The sequence below is a fragment of the Manihot esculenta genome, chromosome 13 (genome assembly GCF_001659605.2).
Source record: "Manihot esculenta cultivar AM560-2 chromosome 13, M.esculenta_v8, whole genome shotgun sequence".
Classification (NCBI taxonomy): domain Eukaryota; kingdom Viridiplantae; phylum Streptophyta; class Magnoliopsida; order Malpighiales; family Euphorbiaceae; genus Manihot; species Manihot esculenta.
In genome coordinates, this window is record NC_035173.2 from 3,446,907 (window position 1) to 3,466,445 (window position 19,539).

The 19,539-nt window shown below is 33.0% G+C and overlaps 3 protein-coding genes across 5 annotated transcripts; 2 read left to right on the forward strand and 1 right to left on the reverse strand.

The window, feature by feature from the left end:
* Nucleotides 1–593: 593 nt before the first annotated feature.
* Nucleotides 594–5,586, reverse strand: LOC110630509 (anthranilate phosphoribosyltransferase). Its single transcript, XM_043949861.1, has 10 exons — nt 5,066–5,586; nt 4,503–4,985; nt 4,247–4,404; nt 3,606–3,689; nt 3,472–3,524; nt 3,090–3,171; nt 2,458–2,562; nt 2,122–2,245; nt 1,844–1,929; nt 594–1,102 (listed from the first exon to the last, which is right to left on the reverse strand). The coding sequence occupies exons 1-10, from the start codon at nt 5,424–5,426 to the stop codon at nt 878–880; spliced, it is 1,761 nt and encodes a 586-aa protein (XP_043805796.1). The 5' UTR covers nt 5,427–5,586; the 3' UTR covers nt 594–877.
* Nucleotides 5,587–7,354: 1,768 nt separating this feature from the next.
* Nucleotides 7,355–14,373, forward strand: LOC110630071 (protein POOR HOMOLOGOUS SYNAPSIS 1). 3 transcript variants are annotated; one of them, XM_043949689.1, is made up of 9 exons: nt 7,355–7,643; nt 8,747–8,863; nt 11,052–11,117; nt 11,686–11,789; nt 11,912–12,105; nt 12,179–12,231; nt 12,405–12,432; nt 14,002–14,076; nt 14,243–14,373. In XM_043949689.1, exons 1-9 carry the CDS (start codon nt 7,368–7,370, stop codon nt 14,314–14,316), a joined length of 987 nt encoding a protein of 328 aa, XP_043805624.1. In that variant the 5' UTR covers nt 7,355–7,367; the 3' UTR covers nt 14,317–14,373. The 3 variants fall into 3 exon arrangements, with proteins under 3 accessions (XP_043805624.1, XP_043805623.1, XP_021633076.1); XM_043949688.1 differs by lacking the exon at nt 14,243–14,373 and having other exon boundaries at nt 14,002–14,198; XM_021777384.2 differs by lacking the exons at nt 14,002–14,076; nt 14,243–14,373 and adding an exon at nt 12,681–13,585.
* Nucleotides 14,208–19,164, forward strand: LOC110630082 (lysM domain receptor-like kinase 3). The gene is made up of 10 exons (XM_043949687.1): nt 14,208–15,409; nt 15,932–16,141; nt 16,280–16,419; nt 16,519–16,608; nt 16,694–16,799; nt 17,106–17,257; nt 17,494–17,591; nt 17,686–17,824; nt 18,343–18,441; nt 18,869–19,164. Exons 1-10 carry the CDS (start codon nt 14,758–14,760, stop codon nt 19,031–19,033), a joined length of 1,851 nt encoding a protein of 616 aa, XP_043805622.1. The 5' UTR covers nt 14,208–14,757; the 3' UTR covers nt 19,034–19,164.
* The last annotated feature ends 375 nt before the right edge of the window (nt 19,165–19,539 follow it).

Consider the following 19,539-nt stretch of genomic DNA (forward strand, 5'->3'; position numbering starts at 1 on the left):
TTAGAATTAAATTGATTTATCTTAAATTTAAGCTTAACTATAATGAATACTACTTTCTTATCATGCAATTAATCAAAATCCTTATTCAAATATTTAATTTCTATTAATAAAAAATGCACCCATACTATTTTACTTTTGCAATATTTATAATTATAAAGAAATATTTTTTAAAACTAGTTTCATTTTAATTATGAAAAATTGTATATAATTTATTTAAATTAAAAAAGTCATAATTGAAAAAATTAAAAGCAAAGCTTTATAACAGAAAATAACTACATGCTGTTTTTTAAATCTTAGCAAAATTTTAAAAAATTTAAAAACTAAATTTTCTATTTTCTATTCGTTGGAATTCTATTTTCCAGTCAAAACACTACCTCAATTTTCTAATACTGCGGTTTTCTACAAGCGGATAGGCCTAAACTTTTCCCTTATTATCATTTTAATCGGAGATGAGAATCAATAAGCATGTTCCATCTCTAATGCAAAAGCATTCTTCAAAGAAATTCAAATCTCCTGCTGTTGAGAATAAATCTGCAGTTGCAGTAACCATCAGATATCACAAGTACCATCAACATTGTCAACCGCAAGACAAATATGGAGAATTTCCCCCAGGTCCCGTCGCTACAAAAAGAGGTGATTGACAACTAGATCTTCCAATGTTTATACAACAGCAAACAACATTCTTTGATAACTGATCTCAGCCACGAGGTTAACTGCTAAGCTAATTTACAAAAATAAAATGGGGAAAAAACCCATAATTATTTACCTTCCCCTCACCCTCTTGTTATTACTATTCAAAAACATTGAGAAAATGTAAAGATTTACAACGCCCACATACAAAAATCTGATGCAACTTGAAGGAAGCACCAGTTGGGCTTCACTTCCTAACTTTCTGAGAGATCTTTATGTAATTTAATAGCTTCTCAAGAGCCCTACCGCTGTCAATGGCTTCTCTTGCTCTGTCGAGGGCTGAGGAGATATCTTCTGCACCATCACATCCCAGTAAGTGATCTACTACTCCAGCATTCAGGACGATCCGATCATATGCTGGACCTTTTTCGCCACGAAGAGCTGCTAAACCCAGCTCTATATTCTTGGAGACCTAGTAGTAAAAAAAAAAAATATACAAGACAGCACAATAATGCAGCTGATCAATAAGAAAAAGGCTACAGGAGATTGAGAAATGTGACAAGAAATAGGACTGTTTTTAGCCAATCATCTTATTGGCCTCAGCTGACCAAAATGGAGAATGATGAATTAGCAAATATTGTAATGGCATTCTCAAGGAAAAGGTTTGATGGGTAGTCAAGAGAAACAGGAAGATCTAGAAATATTAACATATGAAAATAATTTAGAAACCATAAATACTGAATGGTTCATCCAGTGAATTGGAAAAAACAAGAACTTGTCGTTATCCCGATATTCCAGCTCATTATTATGATCATAGATTTTGTACCAACTATTTGGAAGCAAAGAGCATAGCAAGCAGGTTCTGCTCTTGGAAAGAGAACGAGCACCAAACCATATTTTTGGCTAGTTATAATAAGCTAGTGCACGTCTTTCTCCTTCTGTTTCTTTAGTTATTTTCATGCATACAGGTTGTGCAAGTGATATAACCACTTTTCTTTCTAGTGGTCTTTGAGAAAATTTATTATTGACCATAGAACAAACAAACCTCAATTAGGATATTTGGTGTAAGAGCTCTTTGATGAAAAGCTTGGTGAATCAGACCTCTTGAATTTTCCAATTAAAAAGGGGTAGAAAACAAGTTTGCCATTAGAGATGTAGCTGAATCCTACCACCATTATTCCATGAACTCATAGAGGGACTCAGAAAATTTTACCGATCTATCAGTTCTTGGCGTAGCAGTGGGTTCAAAACCATAGTCCTTGGCATTAACCTCAATATTGAAACTCTCACGTGACACCCCTGAAATACAAAGAGTTGAGGTTTCATTATAGAGGCTAGAAGATTGGTGCAAATAAATACGTTGGTCAATTTGTGTATCTACTATCAATAAGAAATTAACTACATACATATAGAAAATTAACCAACTAGACCTTTATTTTAAAAATATTCAAAATGGAAATTAAAGAAGACATATGGCTAAAGGAGGCAAACCATCAACTTCAAAAGCAGAAGCCATGCTCCATGAACGAAACCCTGAACAATAGTTCACTGGCAGTCCTTTTGATGCATATGCAGAACGCAATCTTGTTGTCATTGAGAGGCCCCCTTCCTCACCCTAATACACCAGCATGGTCAGATAAAATATCAAGAGGTTGATTTTAATCACTCAGTTAAGTCAAAAGTTAATTACTAGTTTAACCAAAACATCTCAAAAACTTGTATTGACGGTTTTCAAATAGAAAGATTTTCTCAAGCCACAGCCATTTCAGATTTAATATCAGGGAAACGTTTGAGTTCAATGACAGATTAAAATTGCTAAGTTCAAACCTTCACCACCAAACCAGAATGAACACCTCTTCTTTTCATAAGCATTAAATGGGACTCATAAGCTTCATGATAAAATCCAGCAACCATTGCTTCCCTTCCGCGAGCCTGTTGGAAACAACAAATTTAATGCACATTAGATGGACTACTCTAGAATTTAAAGTTGCATGATAGAACCAACATCACCTTCATCTGGAATACAATTACAATCATAGCAGGTGAAGAAATTCATCATGTACATAACTGCAGAATATTTACCGACTTTTTCAGAAAGAAAATAGCACCCGCCAAAGGCCAAGCATTCCTTTAGGATAAAAAATATATATATATATATCTCAATGTTTTCAAGGGCAGTCTTTTCTGTCTTATTTTGCTGCTGCCACTAACATCACAATATTCTTCTGTCAGAACAAGATTTGATAGCATATATGCTATTCCTTCTTCTTTCTTCCCCCACCCCCCTTCTCTTATGGTTTGATGACATTATTCTCCCCCCCCCCCCCCCCAAAAAAAAAAAAAAAAAAAAAAAACAACTTCTGTTGCTCGATGACATTATGCTTTATGCTTATATAGGAAAAAGGGGACCTAAATGTAAGAAGTATCAAACACACTAATCAGTAAAAAATGAGGCTCACCCTCACAAATTGTTGAACCTTCTCAGTTGTTGCTAGTGAGGGACGTTTCTTGATATGCTCCCTCAATCCAATCAATGAATATCTGAAAATAAATTAAAAAAAAACATTAGAACTTTCATGTGCCTTGATTTAATTCCAGGAGCTCAAAAGTGGGCATGGTTAGAAATTAATAGTGCCAATAAAGACTAAAATGATTAAAGGTAAGATAAATTGCACAATTATTTACCAAATAAAAGTTGCACAGTCATCGACTAAATTAAGAAAAACATTTCAAATATGAAGAAGAAAGGAAAAAACATAGACAGCTAGAGGGGACTTAGTGATAATTCTCCATGGAAAAAGCAGAAGGCTAGAAATAGATATATGTGATTAGATTTCATACAGAGATGGGCAAGCTTCACGCTGACTTATGTAGGCAAACCCAACCTCATCATCCTGAAATAATAGTAAAAAAGTTAAAGAGGGCAAGAAGAAAGACTATGCAGATAGCACAGCAAAATAGTATGAAAGAAACACCTCAAGAAGTCCTTTAGCCTGCAAAGGGGTCAAGCTCACATTTGCTCCCATAAACTTCAGCATTTGTTCCTCAGTTATACCCCCCTAACGAAATACAGGACCATTGAGACAATCTTTTATCAGATATAATGTAGACCAGGAATATATGAGTGCAGATATCACCACCATTTCTCTTCCACCCCACAAAAGATCTTGAATAGGTCATGCTTGAGAGCAGGTAGGCATATGCCAACTTAGGAAATTAAATCATCCATTCATTTTAAAGTTATCAGCTTGAAGGGGATATTAACAGAAAGCTGAAAACTCAACAGTGGAATTATCAATTGAGTTTTGCTACTTGTCCCACTCCCACCACTTATTATTTGACACGGCACTAAAAATTTTGACACATTTATGAACCAAAACAAAATATTGATACATGTTAGCGCTCCATGCTAACAATACACAGCTGGATAGAGATCAATGGTCTATGAAATGATGTTACCAGATAAGTTAAGACAAAAAGTTGAACAGCAAAAGTTGGGACAAAAGAGATTTTTGTTATCAATATCTTCTTTCAATGACAATTTTTCAGAGTCAAAGAGAAACCAGAAATAAGATACGGACATACGCGCTACATAGACAATAAGCAGAGGGTTGACCTTAGGCGGCATCCATTCCACACCATGAAGCAATGAAGATTCACCATAGCAGGATCTAACCGCAGCAACAAACAAAGTGCTCCTAAAGAAACGCGTGTTTCCATCATAAGGTTCACCATAATGAGTCAATGATCTTACATCAGCAACAGGCGGAGGACCTAATGGGGAACTGAATTTGAATCACACAGAAAAAGCTATATACACTGGTATGAAGTATTCACTCATATATATATGAAATAGCTATTCAAACATTTACCAAGTTCATCGTCAAACGCAAGGCAGTAGGCCTTCAACTCGCGATCATTTTCCAGGTTCATACGTTGCCCAATTATAAATGCTGAAAGCAATGATTCACTGACTCCCGAGCATCCGTCATCTTCAACTTTCAGGGGAAGAACCTCTCTCAAAACACCTTGAACCTCTTCATATCCAAGGTGACCACCAGCCAAAACCTCTCTCAGCGCACCAACCAATCTCATTTCACTTGTACTATTCCCAACATACTGGGGACCAATCGAACTCCCAACTCCCATAATCGCGCCTTCAGGATCCGCAATGAAACTGACATCAGCCGGCAAGGCTCGAACTAGTAGAGGCCAAAAGTTACTCATTGCCCGCTTTTCCCCGTCGCTCCATTGGGTTGCTTCCGGAAACGCATTTGCACGGATTGTCATTGCCGCGAAAAAGGCTCCAAGCTGCGCTTTTGAAACTTCCTCTTCATCTTTAAGCTCTCCCCTAGCTACCGACGCCAAAAAAGAAAAAAGAGTTCCGCTAGCTATAAAAACAAAATTCAACAAATTGTAAATATTGTAAACTCACCTGATCTTAAAATGGTGTCCAGAACTTTAGAGGCCTGCTCTTCATTGAGCGGTCTGGTCCGTGTAGGTCCCGAGCAAACCCTAGCTTGAGCTTCGAGCACCGTCTGATTCGGTTTTGGCAACTTAGAGCTTCGATACAAAGAAGAAACCGCCGGATTCTTAATATCCGATTCAGGAATCCCCAACTGATCAATTGTTGCCGAGTCCAGAGAAGCTTTGGCGGTCAAACAGCATTTCCGTCCAATCCAAGTGCGCGGAACGAATCGTAAAGAAGCGTGGAGTTTTGGACGGGTAACATACCGTTGATCGGTGATGTGGATTAAAATAGCAGGTTCAGGATTATACAGAGGCAGAGCTTTCATTTTGGTCTTTGCAGCTTCAGAAAATGCGGAAATGGAAGAGCGGAGGCTTGTAAAATTGGGCTACTACTGGTTTCTGTTGCTGCTGCTGCTGCTTGGTCATTGCATGCAAGCTAAAACCGAATAAAAAATTAGGAAGAAAAACTCAAAACGCTATGTGATACGTTCCAAGGTAATGATGATCAATAATAAAAGTGAAAACAAGGTGGTATACCGCTGAGTGCAGAGTGTGGGACCCGAGGGCCATTCAAATTCCAAACAATCTTAAAATGTTGAGGCGGCTGAACCTTAAATTGGCTAAATTTATTTTTAAATTATGCTTAAAGATGTTAAATTTTATTTTTTATTTAAATTATTAAAAAATTATATAAATTTAATTTTTTACCTGTAAAAATGCATTACTGCAATAAGTAACAAAACTAATTAAGCTAAAGACAATTAAATAAAATCTTAGAAAAAATGTAAAAAAATATATGATGTCCAAAACCCTATTTTCCTAATTTATCTATTATAATATTAACTAAAAGATAAATTTAACTAAATAAAATAGATTGAAAGTGTGATAATAGAATTGAAATAATATAAATTGAAACTCTAATATTTTAAGAGATATAGATGGACGGTTAAGATAAAGTAGAAATTAAAATAATAGAATTTATAAAAATTAAAATAGCAGAATCAATTTTCTAAATCAACAATAACTTTGAGTTATTGTCAAACAAATTTTCTTGCTGCTTAATAACACCAAAGCTGTTTGACCAATTCATAAATTAGCTGAATAGACTCGTTGCGAATTGTAACAGTAATAATAATATTTTAAAATTAATCTTGTTAAGGCATATTAAAATTAATTTTAAAAATATTTTTTAAAAGAGAGTAATCACATAAATCAGCGACTTATAATAATAAAAAAAAGAATCAACAGAAAAATCATGATAATATTATAAAATAAATAATTTAAAAATAATATACGCCAAAGTATAAATATGATTTAATAAAAAATAATTAAAAAATATTATTATTTTGAGATTTTTAAATGTATCAAAAAGTGAGAGATTAACGAAATATTTAATACACTACTAAAATATTATCATAACTGCTCTCATAAAAAAAATAATTAAAAATCACTTAAAGATAACTTATAGCCACAAGAATCGAGAAATCAGACAACTAAATTGTCAAGATTTATGAGAATCGACTACGCTTATAGTTTAAGGAATAATTATATAATGACATTTTGATTTCATGTAAAATGTATAAATCACCCGTTGCATATTAAGCACGATATGAAGTGTTCATGCTCTCTCCAAACACACGCATTACCGCAATAAAACAACAGCACCACCGAAATCATCTCTTCAACTTTTAACACACAAACAGTATAAAGAAAATGAATGGGGCATTATACACCCATCTAAAAAATTCAATTTAAAGTATTTTGATTTAATTTTTTACAGATATATTCAGAAAAAATGTAATTTAATATCATAAAAGTTTTGAAATTTTTTTTATCAAGTTTAAGTTTTTTTTTTATTTTCTAAATATATATAAAATGACAAGTTAATAAAAAGTTAACAGGTAAATATATTTATTTATTAATATTTCATTTATTTATAAAAAATAATTTATATTTAAAAAATATTTTTCTTAAAAAATATTTTATGTAAAAGTGGAAAATATTTTTTAATAAAATAATTTATTTTTATTTTTTAATTTTAATTTAAAAAATAAAATGTGAAAATAATTTTTTTTTTATAAAAAACATTTTTCATTCTTAAAAAATCAGAAAATATAAAAAATATTTTATTAAAAAATATTTTCTATAAAATTAACCGAGTCTGAGATTAATTTTATTTGAGTTTAGTATATATTTAAATTTTCCTATATAAATAGCCACACTCCTATTGTTTCCTAAACTCGTCAAAGGAATTCAAAGATAAAAATATGGCGGGAACACTGGCACTGATAGCGAGTGAGCGAACAGAGAAACCAATTTCCGTCATTAAAGACCAGTGGCAGGTCTCTTTCTCCCGCTTTATCATCTACCCCTCCGTTCCTTCCACGTGTCCCTTTCTCGTTCATCGCCTCAACAAACGGCGATGTTGCGCGTCACGGGGTACCTGGATCTCCTCTCGCTCTCCAACCGCGTCTCTGCAACTCCTCAACTATCACGCCCTCTCCGATGCGATCCTCTCTGTCTGTTTCTCTGACAAGATGCTTGTGAGTAGATTTTGTTTCTCCATCTGCCTTGAAACTTCTTCTCCGTGATAACTGGCTCCGGCAACTAGTTTAGCTTTAAGAATCTGAGATTCTTCTACCTTTGATTCCATCCGTTTGCTGAGGAAAACAACGAAGATGAAAGGAATTCAAATTCTACATTCCATTTTGGATTCGATTACACTTGAAATACTTCTGATAAAACTTGTGATATTTAGCTTAGTTGTCTCTGTTTGGTTACTAAGAAACTAAGGGAAAATATATAGTTAGAAATTGTAAACCGAGATTTATTTCTCGTGCTATCTGGACTTTGGAACAGTTAACACTTCTGTATAGGTCATAATTTCTCAAGTCTTTAATTCGTTAGTAATTTTTTCTTCGCTTGTCCATTATTTATTTATTTAGAGAGTTTGAGTTAAACTGAACACACTTCATTATTTGACTTCGTGTTCCTTTTCCATAAATATAATATATATAGCCATACTTCCTCAAATCCACATTTGCTCAGTACAGAATGGAACAGTAACAACTAAATTAATGTTATAGGTTTATGAAGATTATATAGTAAATATTATCAGCGGTTAATAGAGGCTTGGATTTGGTTTCGGTGTCCGATAGTATAATATTTATCAGATACGAGTTTTTCTTTTTCTTTTTTCTCCAGATCTCAGTCACCAGTTCAGGAACAATTTACGATTCACTATTGATAGAAATTGTCAAGTTATAACGTATTGTTTGTATGCAAAAGTAAGCAATGGAACACGCTCTACAACAAGTTCTCTATGCTTGGTCAAATTGCGGTGCCTACTTCATTATTTGCTATATGCCGCAAAGTCCTGCAGTTCTACTAATTCCTCATTACCTACTTGAAATGTTTCCATCAGAAATCTCTGCAACTTGTACCTCCTGTTTGAAGCAGACTTTTCCTAGTTTCATTTAAAGTAAATACGTGAAAGCAGCTAGTTTATTTATTTATTTATTTATTTTTTGCAGCGTTGAGACTTTGCTCTATATATGCTTTTGAGCTTTTTGCAAATTTTCTTTTGTTCTACAGATTTTTTTAATGAGATTCTGAGCTAATAATCTATATAACATTCTATTTGCAGGAAGAGCACTATGTTTCCAAGCTCCATTTCACATGGCCTCATGTGTCATGCGTCTCTGGATATCCTCCTAGGGGTAGCAGAGCGGTATTTGTGAGTTATAAAGACTCTGCTGGCGAGGTAAGATATCTTGATTCTCTATAAGATGTGCATTTATATATATATTTATGTATGTATAAAGATGTGATTTTAAAATGGTAGGATATTTCTGTTTTGTCTGGATGAAGGAAAGTCAGAAACCAAAAAGGATCTTTCTCTGTTGAATTGACTTACCTACTTCCTCTCACAAATTTCGTGTTTGTCCCATCGAAGTGAGGGAAATGAGAGGGACTGAAGAGAAATTAACGTAATTTCCTTTTTACGCTTAACAAGGAAAGTAATAAGGAGAGAAATGAAGAGGAAATGAGTTGAAAGCAGACACTTAAATCACCATTAGAAGGAGGGAAACATAGTGAAGTGGCTTATGCCGGGTAAGAATAAAATTATTATTAATTTATTACTATCTTTTTCCCACGATAACTAAACTATTCTTTAGAGAACTTTTTTTTATCCCAATATCTGTCATTTTAAAAATTTTAAGATAATATTAAATTTTATTTTCCATATACACCTTACTAATTTTTAAGTAATTTAATTTTAATGTATAAAAAGCATAATTATTTAAAGTGTATTTTAGACAAATCATTATAATTTTAATTTTATTAAAATTAAAATTATTAATTAATTTTATTAATTTGGATGTATAAATTTAAAACATAAATATTATGAAGTTAGTATCATTATTTTCCTTCAAAAAAAAAAAGTTAGTATCATTATTATTCATGAGTCCTATCATAAATTTCTTTGAATTCTATAATAGTTAAAATATTATATAATTTGTATTTAACTTCTTTTCCACAATTAGTAAACCCTTTTCTTTTTCTTAAATTTAGATGGCCAAACGGCCCAAACCCACTTAGGCATCCCTACTTGCTCCTTTCTTCTTCTTCTTCGTCTTTTTCAATGATGTTTCTTAAAGCAATAAAATTTCCACCTACATCAGTAGACTACCAAGTTTGCTCATAGTTAAAATATTATATAATTTGTATTTAACTTCTTTTATTAGTAAACTTTTTTTTCCCTTAAATTTAGATGGCCAAACGGCCTAAACCCACTTAGTCATCCCTACTTGCTCCTTTCTTCTTCTTCTTCCTCTTTTTCAATGATGTTTCTTAAAGCAATAAAATTTCCACCTACATCCGTACACTACCAAGTTTGCTCCTGATTTTACAATATAACATTTTAGCATTATTCGGATTAAATTGTAAAAGTCGTTGAAATCAAATTAATTTAAAATTTTAATTTAATTTTTTATTTATTTTGATTCGTTTTGATTTTTAATTTAAAAAATATTAATTATTTCGATTCGATTTGATTTTAATAAAAAAAATAAAAAATTCGAATTGAATCTATTAATAATAAATAATATATTATTTTCAATAATACATAAAAATTAGATCATATTAAAATATTTTAATTAAATTTTAAAATATTAAAAATAAAATATAAAAAATAAAAAATTTATTAAAAATTTAAACCGATTAAATCAAACTAAATCAAATTGATTCGATTTAATTTCTAACTAAAATCAATTTAATTTAATTTTATTAAATAATAAAATTTTAATTTTATTCAATTTAATTTTAAATTAAACCAATTAAATATTCACATGTGTATCAACTACATGTTTTGCCTTGTATATGTGCATGTTGATACGAAGTTCATTAATTATTTCTACAATGATTGCTTCCTACGTGCGATAAATCCTAGGAGTCAGAATTTATATGCTTGGAGCATTTAAGCATTATATGAATCCATAAAATTTTTATACTACACTCTTGCCTTGTGTTGGCTGCTGTAATGGCACTGTGCAACACTGTTTTTCATCATCATACATCACATATTTAACCAAGGAAAAAACTTGATGTATCTAGTTGACTCTCATTAATGTGAGTCAACGGGATTAGTTAAGTAATTTTTAATGTTCTTTTACTATATTACTTTTTTGAAATTTTTTCTAAAATAATGTGTATATCTTAAAAATATAAAGGATAAATTAGATTTTTTATTTTGGTGAGAGTCGATTGATAGAAATAAATATGGATCAACTTAATTTAATTGCTCAATCAAGTTCCTTCAACTAATATTACATATTTGACAGAAGTCAGAAACTAAATTAATCTCAGTTGGATCTTTTACTGCTGCAACTTAATCTTAGCATTTGGTTTTACTGCTCTATTCCTAGAGAATTACTTAAACGTGCTTGCAGATCCAGAAGTTTGCTTTGCGATTTTCAGTGATTTCTGAGGCGGAGAGATTCATAAATGCTTTGAAGGTTAGTAAGTAGAAGCATTGTGCCAGTTGATGTATCATAATTTCATTTATCATTGGAAAATAGAAAAGTCCACTGTTAATTACTTCTGGCAATGTTGAGATTCCGTGTCGCAAAAAAATTTAAATAAGGCTTTAAATTTTTTAATAAACTATAAATAAGTCCAATTTCATCTTTTTAACTAAATCAAAACATAAATTTTGGACTTTTAATTCATTCATATTGAAATTGTCGATTTATTAAAAATGCTATTTTTAATAACAAAATATTTTTTTTGAAAGCAAATAATAAAATATTACTTTAAAATTTAAATATTAAAATTATTTATTATTTTTTAATAAAATAAAAATTAAAAAGACAAAAAGACAAGAATAAAATTAGTCAGTAATTTTTAATATTTAAATTACTAAAAAGGATATTATTTTAAAAATAATACTTTATTAAATTATGATATATTCCGACATTACCGTAAATATTTGATAAAAAATATTAAGTTGAGGGTATTTGAACTTTGACAAAAAGTTGAGGGCTCATTTAGATTTCTATTTTCCATTCTGTTTTGTTTTTCCAGGATATCTTGAAGGAAATCTCTGAAACCGAACTCCTGAATAGTGGCTCTCCAACAGAAATTTCATCGCCATCTGTTTTCTTGTCTACAAATGAAACCCCATCTAGGTGAAACGAAAATCTTCCCTTACCTAACTTGACGCGTCAACCATGCAGAATTTTGCTCATCAAGTAGAGTCGCAAAAAAATAAGCTGAAATATTGACTTTTAATAACAAATGGTGCCTGCAGAGCTTGTGAAGAGCAATCAAGTGTTATGACCACAGGTCAAGCTTACTCTCCTCAATTGAGCTTCGACTATGAAGTTGAGAAGGAGTCGTACATTGAGAAAACACAACTGAACCACATATCTGAAGGCATTTCATGTGCCTTGCCTCCCAGCTTTGCTTCATTTCTGACCAACTGCTGCTCTGAGGTCAAACAAGGTAGATATGTTGCCCCAGCTACGGTTGGAACTTTCATTATCATTTTAATGATACTTTTCCTGGACTGGTGCAGACGCACGCCGGCCAAGTTCATCCGAGAACATCGATCTCAAATCTCAAATCGCGGTATCTTCTTGCATTTTTTTTCCCTATTTTATATGCATGCCCACAAACATATGGTGGTATTTTGGTGCTTATTATTGCTCAAAGAGTTCGAACCAGTTTTCTGCATACTTGTGAATTAAGAAGCTTGTGCTCTGTTTATAGCATTGTTTTGCTAATATTTTGTTTTCTTTCAGAGATACATGGAAGATTCCTCCTTCCAAGGTTAGCTAAATTTTCCTCCCCTTAACCTTATGCTAGTTGTAATTGTATTTTCCAACACCGTTTGCTTTGTCTTGCCAATGTGATTATAGCAGCTTCATTGAGGTTACCTTAACTTCGTTATGTTTCAACGATACTATAATAGGGGTTATGCTCTTTAATATTTAAGTAATGATTACAAAATGATACATTGGAAATTACGATTCAACTAATTGGCTAATTTTTCATGGTTATCCTTTTGTCGTTGCCAGAAATGTTGATTAAAGTGGACAAAATTATTAGTGAAATTGGAGATGATTTGATGCTGTAACTGTGTCACGTAAAGAGTTCAAAAATTTCTCCTGTTCCCCAGTGAGACCTGGTCTTTACTGCATCCAACAAGCTGTGAAGAATATCCAATACATGTTCTCTTTTTGAGAACTTTATAATTAATAGCCAAACTGCATTTTATAGATAATTGCTTAGCCACACAAGAGATGAAGGACATTTACCCAATGGTATCTTTGTTTGAAGACCTTTTTATGTAAAAGCTTAGTTTTTATCGTAATGACTGCTCTTCTTTGGTTTATCTGATTTTGTATCATGTGAGTAAAGATCCAATAATCTGCATGAATTTTCAGCCATCAAATCATATGGAGTAATTTCTGAATTCGGATCATAAAGGAAAATTTATTTGTTGCGAATCTTTTTATCCTCGCATAGACACTCTCATTAGTTTGCATTTGACCAAGCGTGTAGATGCTTGCTCAATGCTGAGGATATCATCTTAGAAATAATAATATAAAAAAGCATGATACGAAAGCTTATATATGGTTTGGTTTCTTTCATTAGAGAGAGCATAGGCCACATAGTAAGACACCGTTAACAAGAGCCCCAGATAGCACATTCGTCCATCTATAATGGGAAATTTTTTTGGAAAATTATTGTTAAAAGTTAGGATTTGGAAAATGTTGATCCCTCTTGCTTATAACTTAATGATTTTCGCCCTGAGCCATGAGGAGACAACTCAGGCACCGAATTATTAATTTAATAGTGTGAAAAGAAAACTAATTCTTAATTGTCGGATTGAGTTATTACTGAAATGGATAAGGAGTGAAAAACTGCTGACTATCTCAATTAGTTTCGCGTAAGTGTAGGTGATAATTGTAAATAGTTTATGTAGTAGAAATTTAAAAATTCGAATCTTGTTCATTATAATATGGTTTATTAATTATCTATCTGCCTCTACAAGTTCATAAATTTAAATCCTCATTATCTCATCCATCAATAAATTCTCTTTAAAAAAAAAATAAACTAAACGTTCACTATGATGGAGAATCCTTCAAATATATGCATATAAATGCAAAAATGCCTAGTTCATCTTTCCAGGAGTTTGACCCAGTAACCGTAGCCATTATATTTTATATTAGAAAAACATATTCTATTTTTTTTATATTTTGACTTATTTTAATTCTTTTTTTTTTATTTTAAAATCAGTCGGTCGATTTTTGAACTTCTAAACTTATTTTTCATAATATTTACTCTCAAACGATATTTTTCTTAGTATTATTAAAAAGTTACCGTGGATAACAGGGAGTCACAAACTCTCAGTCTCAGAGACAAAGACACCTTACACTTGCCAGGCTGAAGGAGGAGGAAAAATACAAGGTAAATGTGAAAGCAACAACTTGAAAAATAGAAAACAAAAAAAACTCCCAATTATGTTCCTTTCTTTTTTAATTCTTTTCTATCAAATAAGCTGTTGTAATTCAAAGAGAACATAATCTGCTAAGAAGAGGAGCTGTAAAAGCTCAGTGCTTGTGCTGTTGTGCAGACGGGGAAAACAACAACGTTCCAGTTCAATCATTAATGACACTGCAGAAACGGATGTTGGCAAGAGACCAATAGCTAGGCTTATGACAGTACATTTACATTGCAGCAGACAGATGTGTCAGGTTGCCTTCCAGGTAATTCAAACAGCAACAACTTAATATTACAATTTAAACATCAGTTGACAATATTCTAGATTTACAGCTTCAAACTGTGAGACACGTACCTGGAATTTGCCATGCTCTACTGGTGAGCCACAGACAAAGTTGTCACCATTGTAAACATCGACAAAATCAGATCATCTCATAAGACAAGGAATAGGCTTTGTTAACTACAAAATAGTAGGATATATAATCTATAATATAATAAAGAGTAGAATGTCTTCTTGTTAGAATCTATAGGAAGAGCACAGAGTTCCCATATGAAAATGTCCACCATTTAGTGTTTCATTGCTAACTCCAATATTTCATTTCCTTTTCCTTTGTTCCCTTACCTGGAAAATTCCCATGCTCTGCAACTATGGCTTCTTATACTCTCCTGCCTTTGCTGTTAATTCTACTGATGGAAGTGGTCGCCTCTGCTAGCAACGAGACAGGCATACACCCTTTTGTTTGCAATGAAGATGTCAAGAAGTGTAATGCCTCACTGTACCATATTAATAAAGGTCTGCAGATGAAACAAGTTGCTTTTCTTTACTCTGTCAATTCCACCCAGATCAGTCCCATTCTGCGCGAAAACATACAAGATTATCTAGTAACAGTACCTTGCTCTTGTAAAACTGTCAATGGCACCAGAGGATACTTCTATGATGCGTCCTACAAAGTGCTCAAGGACGACACTTTTCTGAATGTTTCAAAGCAGAATTACAGTGGACAAGCTTGGGAGGTTGAAGATGAAGAAGACATATTTAAGACAGGAAATGAAGTTCCCATGCATCTGTTGTGTGGCTGTGTAGAAAATGATTCCCAAGTCGTGGTAACGTATACTGTTCAAAACCAAGACACGCTATCAGGTATTGCTAGTAGGCTTTCATCTACTATAAGTGCCATACTGAGCATGAATGGATTTCTAAATGGAGACCCAAGCTTCATTCAAGAGGATTGGGTGCTGTATATTCCCAAAGAGATGGACGGTATTCCAGCCCCACCTCCACTCCCGTCCTCAGACACAGGTGAGTGGGGACTCTCTCCTAATATTTCTGATTTCTCATACTTACAGAGTCTATTTCCATCATTATCATGCAGTATTTGCATTTATAATTTCAAAACTTCCATATTCGTATTAAACTAAATTGATCCCAAGTCTTGGTGCATCATGAATAATGTATGTTTCATAAGAATGTAATATAACCATTTCAATCTATAATCTATTATGCTTATTTCTTACAGCTAAACAAATTCCTTCTTGTTAGCTTCTCCTGTTTTTCACCCTTCAAAAAAACAATCTTACCTTCTCCCAAAAAGACCAAGTTCTTCATTTTCTCTTCATATGTTCTTTAAGATTTCATTGCATCTTATGTTATTATCCTTGAGGATCGCATTTTATATTAGTTCCACTAATTTAAAAGGGAATATGTTCAAAAAAGAAAATTACTAATGAAAGCCCATGTCTTACTCAGAAATTCAACTGAAACTCAGAGAGGAAGTGTTTCTGTAATTTAACATCCTTTGCTTTTTTTTTTTTTAATGTTCAGCATCAAGAAAGAGACAGAATTGGACAATAATCATCGGCATACTATCAGCTACAACATTACTTCTAATGACCACATTGATAATTATATTTCTCAGAAGAAAAGGATCTCATCAGAACAGTTCTAAAGATCCAAAAACAGTATCCACAAGCATGAGTACTACCAGGTCCAGAGGACTTTCCTTGCACATTTTGAATATGGAAATAAAAGAAGGTTAGACAAATTAAATAAAAGAACAAGAAAATATTCAAATATAAAACTTGAATGAGTCCTGTACCTTGTAACTTTGAGGTATATATCATATTTTCAGCAGAAAGGAGAGAGAACTCACAATGAATTTACATTCCACAGATGGAACAGCTCTGGAATCAGATAAACCAGTCATATACACTGCAGAAGAGATTGAAGAAGCCACAAATAACTTTGATGAAACTAGAAAAATTGGAGCAGGTGGATACGGAAGTGTGTACTTTGGAGTAATGGGAGAACAGGTATTCCTTCTTCATTCAACTTAGCCAAACTAATCCAGAAATATTACTACAGTAAATGCAGGCTAATAGCTCAAAATATGATTTGTTTTCAACATTCAGGAGGTTGCAATAAAGAAGATGAAATCTAACAAATCCAGAGAGTTCTTTGCAGAGGTTAAAGTTCTATGTAAAGTCCATCACATAAATGTTGTAAGTAATCATCAACATTAGTTCTCAAATGCAGTGTGAAAGAGGTGGTTTTGTACATATACTCAGCATATAAATAATGTTACAGGTGGAACTATTAGGTTATGCCAGTGGCGATGACCACCTTTACTTGGTTTATGAATACATTCGAAATGGATCTCTTAGTGATCATCTTCACGATCCCTTGCTAAAAGGTATTCAAATCACTAGCATGCCTGCCTTAACTTTTCAAAGAGACTCTTATATGTTCAATTTAGTAAAGTTTAAGGCTATTAGAGAAAAAGCCTGGATAAACTCTTACATTCAAAAATGCAAGAATGTTTTTCAATAATTGTGAGGTTCATGCAATGAAAAACATCATTTGCATTTCTGCTGGACCCTTTATAGGATGTACATCATCTAAAAGAATAAAAGCATGAACTGGAGATGACCTCTTTTTCTATGTCAAAATTTTCATGTAAGCCTCACCAAGCTGCCTAAACAATTGGGTACTCAATCAGGTTACCAGCCCCTCTCTTGGGTAGCAAGAACACAGATAGCACTAGATGCTGCAAAGGGAATTGAATATATTCATGATCACACAAAAAAGCGCTATGTGCACCGAGATATAAAGAGTACTAACATTCTACTTGATGAGGGACTACGAGCAAAGGTACTTAAAACTTAAATCTTATCACTTGATTTTTAATTATTATCAAAATTGATTACATAAAACATGATGGCCTTTTGAAGGGGAAAAAAACCTCGAGCATAACTTGGTTCTAGTCTTCCAGAACAAAAAAAAAAAAAAAAGAAAACTCTCCTCAACATCAAGTGTAATACATACTTTAAGAGAGACAACCTTCTACAGTTTACTTCAAATCATTAGCTTAGCATCTGGTTCTGCAGGTTGCAGACTTTGGATTGGCAAAGCTCGTTGAGCGAACCAGTGATGAAGATTTAATAGCAACTAGACTGGTTGGAACACCAGGCTATCTTCCCCCAGAGTAACTTCCTGTTCCAATTCTGCTATTGAATGTGAGTACATTGTATCAGAAAGAGAGGAAAAAGGTTATCTGACATAATATACTTCACGGGAAGATCCGTGAAGGAGCTGCAGGTGACCACCAAAACTGATGTATTTGCATTTGGAGTGGTTCTGGCAGAGCTGATAACAGGCCAGCGTGCACTTGTTCGGGACAACTGGGAGCCCAACAAGATGAGATCTCTAATTACAGTAGTGAGGCCAAAAATTCTTCAAGAAAAAGAAAAATAAAAATAAAAACTAATTGAATCAAGCTTGATAAATCTAAATAAAAAAGATGTGCTCTAGTTGAAAATTTGATGACAGTTAGCTATGTGGAAGGACAGAGAAAACTCAAACTCATTAATCAATGTCACTGACAACATTAACCAAGAAAAGGAAAAATAGTTTAAAAATTCCTTTGAAAAATTTAAGTAGTTAAAAGGCTGGATGTTATTTGAGAAATTATCAGCTTGATTTTATTAATCAAAATGGTAGATGTGATCAATCAACAAGGCTATTTATTCTCCTGCTATCAAACAGCTAACAAAATTATTTGCAGGTTCAGCTGCATACCATTTTCATATATGCATATGTTTGTAATGACATGAAGTGTTTTCCCTACTATTTTGGCACTACCACTGTTTTACAAATGAATGCTCTGGGCACGCACTACAATTAATAAAATCTGATTATGATGACCCAAAAAATTTTCTCTTTTGTCACATGAACAGGTTTACAAAATTTTTGAAGATGAAGATCCAGAGAGTGCCTTAGAAAGTGCAGTAGACAGAAATCTCCGGGGTAGCTTCCCCATGGATGATGTCTACAAGGTTAGCCCAACTTATTCCAATTTTCTTCATGGATGCCTTTGGCTCCTATTATTTTATGCTGTAAAAGGATAACGTCACTAGGATGATGACATTCATCATTCAACCGGAGCTTAAATACTAACACAAATCAAGCTTCTATAACACCATCAGCAGGACATAAAACTTTACAAGACTAGTTCAAAGCTTTAAAAGCAATATTCAAGCGTCCAATTCATAGATTAAAGGCTTTACATCTCTCATAATGTTATTCCAAATTTTACTGTCAAACAATACACTTTTGAAGGAAGCAGACTTGCTTGACCTAAGCAAACTTCTGTAGAAATGGACTCAGAATTGCAGATTATAGAACTGAATCATGGGTACCATAATATCTATATGTGAGAAGACTACTGTTGATTCAAATATGATAAAATATTACTTTTTGCAGATGGCAGAAATTGCAGAATGGTGTTTGAGCGAAGACCCAATCAATAGACCAGAAATACGAGATATTCTTCCAATGCTATCTAATATCATGACATCCTCAGTAGAATGGGAAGCATCACTGGGAGGGAACAGCCCAGTTTTTAGTGGGATCTATAATGGAAGATGAGAATCACAAATTCAAAAGCTGCATTTGAGGGTGTAAAATGTTTCTGTCAGCTATAGTTACAAATCCAAACTAGCCTGCTTTTTTATTCAGGAAAATTCGTATACAACACTTGACAAGAGTGACTGTACAAATACATAGAGCGACTTACCTATGCCAAATTCTTTCTATTTTGTATTGAAAAAACTAACTAGAGTTGTCAAAGGAACAGTTTAAAAATTTTATTAACAACAAGAAACATCCTCTCTAATACCTAGAGTTCAATTCACAGCATTCCCCCACCATTCTCATTGAGTGAAAATCCAAATTAGCAATTCTTTCATACTAATTAACTGCCCTTAGTAAAAGACAGCAATTGTGCGCTAATGGAAATAGCAGAAGGCAAGAACCAAAATTCGATATGAAAGAGTTGCATTTGGCTGCGGAGAAACAATAATTTAGTTTTAAGGGTTGCATTTTTTTGTTGCAGCAAAACGGGCGCAAATCTCGAAATCCAGATAGAAGAAAAA